General features: G+C 46.1%; 1 protein-coding gene across 3 annotated transcripts in view; it reads left to right on the forward strand.

Annotated features, from left to right (window-relative positions):
• Positions 1-11,388, forward strand: part of aamdc (adipogenesis associated, Mth938 domain containing) — a 49,504-nt gene extending 38,116 nt beyond the window's left edge. For 2 of the 3 annotated variants that reach the window (XM_043692492.2, XM_043692493.2), the window contains exon 4: positions 7,907-11,369. In XM_043692492.2, coding sequence (XP_043548427.1) covers positions 7,907-8,047 — 141 coding nt within the window. In that variant the 3' untranslated portion in view covers positions 8,048-11,369. Of the gene's footprint in view, positions 1-7,906 lie in introns of all 3 variants that reach the window. The other variant, XR_015757499.1, reaches the window with a different exon arrangement.
• The last annotated feature ends 281 nt before the right edge of the window (positions 11,389-11,669 follow it).

Here is an 11,669-nt window from a genome sequence, read left to right on the forward strand (position 1 = left end):
AGCACTGTACTGTCAAAGGGACGGTGAAACAGGAGCACTGCACTATTCGAGAAGTGGTACAGCAGGAGTGCTGCAGTGTTGGCAGGACAGTACTGTGGGAGCGCTGTCGTGTTGGAGGGCGAGTACTGCGGGAGCGCTGTCATGTTGGAGGGCCAATACTGCGGGAGCGCTGTAGTGTTGGAGGGCCAATACTGCGGGAGTGCTGTCATGTTGGAGGGACAATACTGCGGGAGTGCTGTCATGTTGGAGGGCTAATACTGCAGGAGCGCTGTCGTGTTGGAGGGCCAGTACTGTGGGAGCCCAGTCGTGTCGGAGGGCTAATACTGCGGGAGCGCTGTAGTGTTGGAGGGCCAATACTGCAGGAGTGCTGTCGTGTTGGAGGGCTAATACTGCGGGAATTCTGTCGTGTTGGAGGGCCAGTAATGTGGGAGCACTGTCGTATTGGAGGGCCAATACTGCGGGAGCCCTGTCGTGTTGGAGGGCCAATACTGCGGGAGCGCTGTCATGATCGAGGGCCAGTACTGCAGGAGCCCTGTCGTGTTGGAGGGCCAGTACTGCAGGAGCGCTGTCATGATGAAGGGCCAGTACTGTGGGAGTGCTGTTGTGTTGGAGGGCTAATACTGCGGGAGAGCTGTCGTGTTGGAGGGCTAATACTGCGGGAGCGCTGTCATGTTGGAGGGTCAGTAATGTGGGAGCCTTGTCGTGTTGGAGGGCTAATACTGTGGGAGTGCAGTCGTGTTGAAAGGCCAATACTGCGGGAGCACTGTTGTGTTGGAGGGCCAGTACTGCGGGAGCGCTGTCGTGTTGGAGGGCCAGTACTGCAGGAGCGCTGTCATGATGGAGGGCCAGTACTGTGGGAGTGCTGTCGTGTTTGAGGGCTAATACTGCGGGAGCCCTGTAGTGTTGGAGGGCCAGTACTGCGGGAGTGCTGTCGTGTTGGAGGGCTAAGACTGCGGGACTGATGTAATGTTGGAGGGCCAAAACTGCAGGAGTGCTGTCGTGTTGGAGGGTCAGTAATGTGGGAGCCTTGTCATGTTGGAGGGCTAATACTGCAGAAGCGCAGTCGTGTTGGAGGGCTAATACTGCAGGAGCGCGGTCGTGTTGGAGGGCCAGTACTGCGGGAGTGCTGTCGTGTTGAAGGGCTAATACTGCAGGAGCACTGTCGTGTTGGAGGGCCAGTACTGCAGGAGTGCTGTCGTGTTGGAGGGCCAGTACTGCGTGAGTTCTGTCGTGTTGGAGGGCCAGTACTGTGGGAGAGCTGTCGTGTTGGAGGGCTAATACTGCGGGAGCGCTGTCGTGTTGGAGGGACAGTACTGCGGGAGCGCTGTCATGTTGGAGGGACAGTACTGCGGGAGCGCTGTAGTGTTGGAGGGCTAATACTGCGGGAGTGCTGTAATGTTGGAGGGCCAAAACTGCGGGAGTGCTGTCGTGTTGGAGGGCTAATACTGCAGGAGCGCTGTTGTGTTGGAGGGCCAGTACTGCGGGAGTGCTGTCGTATTGGAGGGCTCATACTGCAGGAGCGCTGTCGTGTTGGAGGGCCAGTACTGCGGGAGCGCTGTCATGTTGGAGAGACAGTACTGCGGGAGTGCTATCATGATGCAGGGCCAGTACTGCGGGAGCGCTGTCATGTTGAAGGGCCAATAATGCAGGAGTGCTGTCATGTTGGAGGGCCAGTACTGCGGGAGTGCTGTAGTGTTGGAGGGGCCAATACTGCGGGAGTGCTGTCGCGTTGGAGGGCGAGTGCTGTCATGTTGGAGGGCTAATACTGCGAGAGTGCTGTTGTGTTGGAGGGCCAGTACTGCGGGAGCACTGTCATGTTGGAGGGCTAATACTGCGGGAGTGCTGTCGTGTTGGAAGGGCAGTACTGCGGGAGTGCTGTCGTGTTGGAAGGGCAGTACTGCGGGAGTGTTAGAGGGGCAGCTAGTGTTTCCTCTGCCTAAAGATGCTGCTGCACTGTGTCATACCTATTGGCCTGTTAGGTAGAGAGATGATCATATCTCTATGATTTGTAAAAGGATGCTGACAATGATACGAGTCCTCTTTAATATGTGGTACAGACAATATGGAGACTTAAGTAATGATGAATTGACACATCTAACAGTAATAGTAAAATATTATAGCTTCATAAGTGGATTTCATTGGCAGACTGTCCTTCTTCCCATTTCCATTTACAGTACAAGACAGCTGAGTAATCTGTAAATATGTCAGGTCTTTCAGTCCATTCGGCTGTTGTTAGTCCTGGAAATTAATGTCCTGGAGCATCAGCTGGTCAATGCATTGTTCAGTGAGTATAAAGAAAGGAAGAGAGATCTTTCATTTGAATAGCACCTTTCATGACTTGAGGAGAAATCAAGACAGCTCGAAAGTCAAGGAAGTACTTCTTCAAGTGCAGTTAATGTTATAATGTCAGAAACATGGTAGCCATATCACAGCAAGTTCCTACCACAGTCATTGTAATGATGACCAGATTCATCTGCTTTGGTGATTTTGGTTGAAAGACAAAGATTAGCCCACAACATCAAGTAGAACTCCTGTGTACCTCTTCACACTGTAGAATCCACTTGAGACAGGAAGGATTTCAGTTTAATCTCTCATCTGAAAAGTGTATTCAAGGTGGATGTCAATAGGTGTTTGGTAATTAAAGGTTATTTGGATAAGGCAGTAAAGTGATGGATGGGTTCATCAACAGTGCTATCAAACAAAACTTGCTTAACAATAACCTGCTCACTGATACTCAAGTTCTGAGTCCTGACTTCCATACAGCCTTGGTCCAAACATGGACAAAAAAAAACTGAATTTTGGGGTGGGGGTGGTGGTGGGGAATGTATGTGTTTGTGTGAGAGTGACTGTCCTTGATACAAGATTTAGAGTCACAGATTCTCGGAGACGTACACCATGGAAATAGACTTTTCGGTCCAACATGTCCATGCTGACCTGGTATCATCACCTAATCTAGTCCCACTTGCCAGCACTTGGCCCATATCCGTCAATTTTCCTGCTCCTCGGATGCTGCCTGACCTGCTGTGCTTTTCCAGCACCAGTCTAATCTTAACCCTTCCTATTCATATACCCATCCAGATGCCTTTTAAATGTTGTCATTGTACCAGCCTCCACTGCTTCCTCTGGCAGCTCATTCCATGCATGCACCACCTTCTGCGTGAAAATGTTGTCCCTTAGGTCCTTTTAAATCTTTCCCCTCTCACCCTAAACCTATGCCCTCTATATCTAAACTCCTCCACCCCAGGGAAAAGACCTTGTCTATTTATCATAACCATACCCCTCATGATTTTGTAAACCTCTATAAGGTCACCCCTCAGCCTCTGAAGCTCCAGTGAAAACAGTCCCAGCCGATTCAGTCCTCTCCCTATAGCTCAAACTTTGTAAAGGAGGAGAAAGTGAGGACTGCAGATGCTGGAAATCAGAGTCGAGAGTGTGGTGCTGGAAAAGCACAGCAGGTCAGGCAACATCCAAGGAGCAGGAGAATCAACATTTCTGGCATAAGCCCTTCATCAGGAATGAGGCTTGTGGGCCAGTGGGCTGAGAGATAAAGGGGAGGGGGAGGGGGAGGGGGTGGGGGGGGGCTGGCGGGGGGAAGGTAGCTGAGACAGCGATAGGTAGATGAAGGTGAGGGAGAAGATGATAGGTCAGAGAGGAAGGTGGAGCGGGTAGATGGGAAAAACGATGGACAGGTCAGAAGGATGGTGCATAATTGGAGGTTTGCGACTGGGATAAGGTGAGGGGAGGGGAAATGAGGAAACTGTTGAAATCCGCATTGATCCTGTGTGGTTGCAGGGTCCAAAGGCAGAAGATGAGGTGTTCTTCCTCCAGGCGTCAGGTGGTAAGGGTTTGGCGATGGAGGAGGTCTAGGACCTGCATATCCTTGACAGAGTGGGAGAGGGAGTTGGTGTTCAGCCATGGGGCGGTGGGGTTGGTTGGTTGAGGTGTTCTCTGAAACAATCCACAAGTAGGCGTCCTGTCTCCCTGATGTAGAGGAGACCCCATTGGGTGCAACGAATACAGAAGATGACATTGGTGGAGGTACCGGTAAATTTTTGTCGGATGTGGAAGGATCCTTTGGGGCCTTGGACAGAGGTGAGGGGAGTGGTGTGGATGCAAGTTTTGCACTTCTTGCAATGGCAGGGGAAGGTGCTGGGAGTGGGGTGTGAGTTGGTGGGGGGTGGGGGGCGTGGACCTAACAAGGGAGTTGCGGAGGGAATGGTCTCTCTCTAGAACACTGATAGGGTTGGGGAGGGAAATATATCCCTAGTGGTAGTGTCCGTTTGGTGGTGGTGGAAGTTGCGGAGGATGATGTGATGATTACAACATCCTTGTAAATCTTTTCTGATCCCTTTCAAGTTTCACAACATCCTTCCAATAGGAAGGAGACCAGAATTGCACACAATATTCCAAAAGTGGCCTAACCAATGTCCTGTACAGCTGCAATATGACCCCCCAACTCCTATACTCAATGGTCTGACCAGTAAAGGAAAGCATACCAAACGCCTTCTTCATTATCCTATCTACCTGCGACTCCACTTTCAAGGAGCTATGAACCTAAACTCCAAGGTCACTTTGTTCAGCAACACTTCCCAGGAACTTACCATTAAGTGTATAAGTTCTGCTCTGATTTGCTTTTCCAAATTGCTGCACCTCGCATTTATCTGAATTAAACTCCATCTGCCACTACTTAGCCCCTTGGCCCATCTGATCAAGATCCCATTGTAATCTGAGGTAACCTTCTTTGCCGTCCACTATACCTCCAATTTTGGTGTCATCTGCGAACTTACTAACTCTACCTCCCATGTTCATATCCAAATCATTTATATAAATGACGAAAAGAAGAGGACCCAACACCGATCCTTGTGACACACCACTGGTCACAGGCCTGCAGTCTGAAAAGCAACCCTCCACCACCACCCTCTGTCTTCTACCTTTTAAGCCAGTTCTGTATCCAAGTAGCTAGTTCTCTCCGTATTCTATGAGATCTAACCTTGCTAACCAGTGTACCATGAAGAATCTTGTTGAACCCCTTACTGAAGTCCAGATAGATCACGTCCACTGCACTGCGCTCATCAATCCTCTTTGTTACTCCTTCAAAAAACTCAGTCAGGTTCGTGAGACATGATTTCCTACACACAAAGCCATGCTGACTATCCCTAATCAGTCTTTGCCTTTCCAATTCATGTACAGTAAATCCTGTCCCTCAGGATTCCCACCAACAACTTGCCCACCATCGATGTCAGCCTCAGGTCTATAGTTCCCTGGCTTTTCCTTACCACCCTTCTTAAATAGTGGCATCACATTAGCCAACCTCCAGTCTTTTCCGGCACTTCACCTGTGACTATAATGATACAAATATCTCACCAAGGGGCCCAGCAATCACTTCCCTAGCTTCCCACAGAGTCCTAGGGTACACCTGATCAGGTCCTGGGGATTTACCCACCTTTATGCGTTTCAAGACAACCAGCACCACCTCCTCTGTAATATGGCCATTTTTTAAGATGTGACCATCTATTTCCCCACATTCTATATCTTCCATGTCCTTCTCCACTGTGAGTACTGATGCAAAATATTCGTTTAGTATCTCCCCATCTCCTGCGGCTCTACACATAGGCTGCCTCGCTGATCTTTGAGGGGCCCTATTCTCTCCATAGTTACCCTTTTGTCCTTAATGTATTTATAAAAACCTTCATTTGACTGTGTGTAGTATCAAGGAGCCCTAGCAAAATGAGAGTCAATGGGAATCGGGGAAGCTCCTTTGCTAGTTTAGAGTCATATCTAGCAAAAGAAGGCAGTTGCATTTGTTGGGGTTCTGTAATTTCACTCCAGGACATCTCGACTGCTTCACAAATGATCTTCCCTCCACCATGAGGTCAGAAGTGGGGATATTTGTTGATTGGACTGCGCAACATTCAGCACATCATTCACAACTTTTTGGATAGCAAAGCAGTCCACAACCAAATGTGGCAAGATTTGGACGATATCCAGATATGAGCTGACAAATGGCAAGTACACTTGTGCCCCTGAAAAGCCAGGTAATAACCATTCCCACCAAGTGAAAATCTAAGCTTTGCCTGTTGGCGTTCAATAGCATTACCAACAATTTAGGGTTCTTAGTGAGGTGGAGGAACAGAGGGATCTTGGGGTCTATGTTTAAGGTCTTTGAAAGTTGCCACTCAGGTGGATAGAGCTTGTAAGAAGGCCTATGGTGTATTAGCGTTCATTAGCAGAGGGATTGAATTCAAGAGTCGTGAAGTGATGTTGCAACTGTACAGGACTTTGGTTAGGCCACATTTGGAGTACTGTGTGCAGTTCTGGTCGCCTCACTTCAGGAAAGATGTGGAAGCTTTGGAGAGGGTGCAGAGAAGATTTAGCAGGATGTTGCCTGGAATGGAGAATAGGTCGTACGAGGATAGTTTGAGAGTGCTAGGCCTTTTCTCGTTGGAACGGCGAAGGATGAGGGGTGACTTGATAGAGGTTTATAAGATGATCAGAGGAATAGATAGAGTAGACAGTCAGAAACTTTTTCCCCGGGTACAACAGTGTGTTACAAGGGGACATAAATTTAAGGTAAAGGGTGGAAGGTATAGGGGAGATGTCAGGGGTGGGTTCTTTACCCAGAGAGTGGTGGGGGCATGGAATGCGCTACCTGTGGGAGTGGTAGAGTCAGAATCTTTGGTGACCTTTAAGCGGCAATTGGATAGGTACATGGATGGGTGCTTAAGCTAGGACAAATGTTCGGCACAACATCATGGGCCGAAGGGCCTGTTCTGTGCTGTATTGTTCTATGTTCTATGTATCCTCCACCATCAGATTCTGGGAATTATGCAGTGAATGATTGACCTCCTGACGCCCCTACGCCTGTCTATTATCACGCCCAAGTCAGGCATGTGTTGGAATACTCCTCACTTCCTTTGCTCAGAACAACACTCAAGAAGCTTGACACCATCCAGGACAAAGCTTACTTGGCATCACATATACAAACATCCAATACTGATAAACAATAGCAGCTACATGAGACACTACAAACGTCAAGTTCTTCTCCAAGTCAATCACCATCCTGACTTGGAACATAGTGCCATTCCTTCAGTGTCACTGAATCAAATCGCTGGAACTGTCTCCCTAACAGCACTGTGTATGGAACTTCACCAGCACCTTCTTAATGGCAACTGAGAATGGGCAATAATTGGTGGCCTGGCCAGCAAATCCAACATCCAAAAAATAAAGGAAGGAGGAGTTGAGGAAGAAAGTCATTTTGTTGAATGTTGGAATAAACTCAAACAGCCATACGTAAATGCCCTACTCGAGCTCTTACTCCTTAGGTACGCCTTTTAAAACACTCCTGCCTCATTGACTTTTCCGTCCTAATACCTCCAGAAATGATTTTGTGTCAAGTTTTTGCCTAATAATGTCAAACACCCTGAGGCACTTTACAGGAGCAATGTGACTGTAGTTGCCATATAATTGTTGTTGCTGTTGAGTGTAATATGGGATGTTTGGGCCCATGGCCATAATAGTAACCAGTGCAAATGAAGTTCAGAATGGATACCAGGAAAAAATATTTTTGCTAAAAGGTGGTGCCAGACACAGTATCAGATGTTCAATCATTAAAGACACTTGATGCTAGATCTGAACACAAGAGTGTGAGAAAGTGAAGACTGCAGATGCTGGAGATCCGAGTCAAAATGTGTAGTGCTGGAAAATCACGGCAGGACAGGCAGTATCCGAGGAGCAGGAAAGTCAATGTTTCGAGCATAAGCTCTTTGTCAGGAATGATCGGCTGTACTTTTCCAGCACCACACTTTTTGACTCTGAACACTAGAGTTGTCAAGATTCAGTGGCCAACCAAATTGTTGGTTTTCACCCATGATATTTTCTCTCTGTCATTTGTTTTTGTGCTTTGCAGGTTCCTTCCAAAACGCTGGAGTATCTTAAGAAAAAAGGAGTTGAGGTGAAAGTCCTTCAGACAGAGGCAGCTGTGCAAGAATACAACTTGCTGGCCAGTCACGGTGTACGAGTAGGAGGCGTCTTCCACTCCACTTGCTGAAACAACAAATCAAACAATGCCAGGCACCCTGACAACACTTTGACCACAGTGACTGTCTCTTGGTTTCACCACTTGAAACGTGGTCTCTTTGTGATTGTTTTCTTTGTGGTGTGCAGTTTGAATTACTTAAACAGGAGGAGAAAAGGCTTTGATGGGTGTGTATGCGTCTGAATAGTATTACACAAAAACAATTTCCATTTCAAACTGGACTGTCCAGTTTCAGTGTTGGCTCTGGCCTTCTGCACATTCAAAACTGGAGGACAGAAGTGTCATTTTTACCTGCTGTCCTCAGATTTTTTTTTAAATTAAAAGTATGCATTGGGAGACCTTAAATCCTCATTCCCGAGGTTGTGCATAAGTAAGACACGCACCTTCCCATTTTGGTTAGACATGAAGGAACTGAGTAAAGAGATCCCATTTCAAGAATGTGTTATCAGTATGGTTTCCCACTGTGTGTAGGAGATGATAAGGCCGGTTTTTCATTCACAGAGGAATGAGAGAACAATCTCTCCTTCTGACTGTGCTTGAGTGAATCAAATCTGCAGTTGCACTGAGCTTGCATGTTTGATGTCCTGACGTAGAATGCTACCATTTTAAATTCCTTTTGCCTTTTATCCTGGTAATAGTTCCTCAAATTGATTATTTTTGTTGTTATCGATGTAGATTTCCTAATAATTGCCATCTATCTGTCTACAGTTGGCTGAATTGCACATGCACCAGTGATATGCAAATAGCAGGCCGGATGACTGCAGAATAGCTATCTGCTGAATCAGACCACTTTGAGATTGATTATGATTGAGTGAGTGACAGGAATTCATTCTTTCTGGTCAATAATTCTCAGAGAAACATGAAAATACGCATGGAAAAAGCCTTGTCGCTCCTTTGAAGGGCGACGGTAGGATAGTGGTAATGTCACTGGACTAGTAATGCAGAGGTCCAGGCTAATGCTCTGGACACATAGTTTCAAATTCCATCACAGTACTTTGAATTCAATTAGTGAATCTGGCACTGAAAGCTAGCCTCTGTAATACTAGTACAAAATTTTGAGAGCGTGGATAGTAAGAGGCCTTTTCCCAGGGTGAAAAGGTCAACTACAAGAGGGCACAGGTCCAAGGTGAGGGGGAAAGTTTAGGGAAGAAGTGTGGGGAGAATTCTTCACAGTGGGTGGTGTGGAACACACTGCCAGTGGAGAGGATAGAAGCAGGCATGTTAGTAATGTTTAAGGTGTACCTTAATAGACACATGAATGTGAGGCGAACAGAAACTGCACGTGGGCAATAAGTAACAGGTCTAAATAAGAATTTAAATCGGCACAGGCTTGGTGGGCAGAAGGGTTTGTACCCGTGCTGTACTGTATTGTAATGGTGACCATGAAATTAACATCCATTTTTGTAAAATTCCATCTAGAAGAAAATCTACCATCCTTACCTGGTCTGGCCCTGCATGTGACTCCAGACCCACGGCAATATGCTTTTGACTCTTAACTGACCTTTGAAATGGTTGAGCAAGCCCTCAATTCAGGGTGGTCAGGGCTGGGTAACAAATGCTACCCTTGCCAGCAACACCCATATTCTATGAAAGAACAAAAAGAAAAAAAAATCATTTGAAACATGACAGATAAAACTCAACATTATCAAGTGGAGACACAATATGAATAGGAAGTGTTTCTTGCATTTTATGAGCCTTGTCTGAATTTTGATTCTGATAACTTCAGTGAATTTTTCAAAGCGTGACTCCACCTCCTCCCCATGTCCAATTTCACCCCATTATCTAGTTCTTACCAGGTTGCTGTTTGTGATAACTTGCTGTGTTCAGATCGGCTGTCGCATTTCATATTTTGACATCGCTTCAAAATTAATTGCCAGTAAGGCAATATAGGACATCTTGAGCTAGTGAAAGAGGCTACATAAATGCACATTCTTCAAATTAAGATTGGCAAGATGATTTGTTTAATCTCAGTTAACAGTTCTATGCCAGAACAGTCCTGGCAAGGGATCGAGCCAGGATAAATCCCCATTTAAATCCCCTTCTCTTTCTGGAATTAGCTGTTCTCAGTTGGGACAGTTGCACGGGATGTTATGGCATGGTTCCAGGAGCCAAGGACTGTACGGAGGAAGGAAATTAATCAGAGTCCTGTTACCTGATTGTAATCCAGTGCTCACCTACTGGAAAGGCATTAATGTATTGCATAAGGTCAGGATTGGACCATATCATGCTTTTCTCATGATACCTTGCCACTGTACTATTCACTGGCCAGGCCATCATCTCGGGGAGGTAATAGAGAATCCATGTACCAGTTGAACTATGTTCTAGCATATGGCCATTGCTTAAGGATAAGGATAATATTGTAGGAGGAGGAGGAGAAATTGATGGTCTTGATACAAGGGAATGGTACAGATATTTTCTGAATGTTAGCATTACCTCAGGAGCAGTATTCTTCTCATTGAGTGCAAAGTCCAAGCTGATATTTTCAGTGCGGAACAGAAGTAGTGCTGCACTGTCAGAGGTGCCATCTTTTGGATGAGATGTAAACCAGGCTCCATCTGTCCTTCTGAGTGGACATAAAAAATCTCACTGGAACCTTTTAGCAAATGCAGAGTTTCTCCTTATATACAAGCTATCACGTGCTTTAACCAAACTCACTGCATAACAGACTAACATCTGGACATTTACAGTATTAGCATTTCTGGATGCTTGATATGTGCAGATTGGCTTCCATATTTTCAGCATGCGCTTCTGAACAAAAACTTAATTGGCTGGGAAGTGATTTGAAATGCCTGAGGCAATGAAAGTGCAGTATCAAATGCAGGCTGTTATTTTCTTGCCTTGTAAATATTTCTTTCTGATGGTCATCTTCCTTCTCCCAACCTACAGATTCATCCCAACATTACAAGCCCTTTTGCTCAGTCTGAAATGTGTGCCTGATAAGTTTCATTTTTAGTTTTAATGGCGTAATGGTCACAGCTTCGTAAACATACAGCACAAAGAAGCCTATCGAGTGTCTCCCAGCTTTCGATGGAAGAGGTACCAAACAATTCACTACTTGAAGGATAATGTTAGAATTTGTTCATCTAATGTTTTGAGTCCGTATTCATAGTGAGCCTTGGGAATATAGGTTGATGGAATGTTTAATCAAGCAATAGGAAAGAAACCTGAGAGCAAGTGTAAATGGACTTGTGAATAAACAGATAACTAATAAAGCTATAGTCTGCACAAAGCCTCTAGACTTTTCTTTAAACTTTTCACATAACAGTAAAGTTGACCGCTGTCAGATGTCTTATCATATTTCCCAGCACCAAAGCACTGCTTCCATACACTCACCATCCATCCTTAGGGCACACGGACCATCCTGCAAACAGGGCTCTTTGTTCCCCAATTAGATTAACCTTCATGGCTTATATGTGACAGAACCTTAATTCCCCTTCTTCTCAACCCTGTACATCCCTCCCTAACTTGTTTATGGGAGATGGTGATGTACTGGCAATGTAATTGGACCAGTACTCCAGAGGCCCAGGGTAATTCTGAGGGATAGTGGTACAAATCTCACTAGGGCAGCCAGCAGCATTTCAATTCACTTGATAAAACATGGTTCGGTGATGGTGACCAAGTCAACTATCTTCGA

Source organism: Chiloscyllium plagiosum, unplaced genomic scaffold (genome assembly GCF_037043375.1).
Source record: "Chiloscyllium plagiosum isolate Xiang-an unplaced genomic scaffold, Cpla_swu_hap1 HiC_scaffold_6, whole genome shotgun sequence".
NCBI lineage: Eukaryota > Metazoa > Chordata > Chondrichthyes > Orectolobiformes > Hemiscylliidae > Chiloscyllium > Chiloscyllium plagiosum.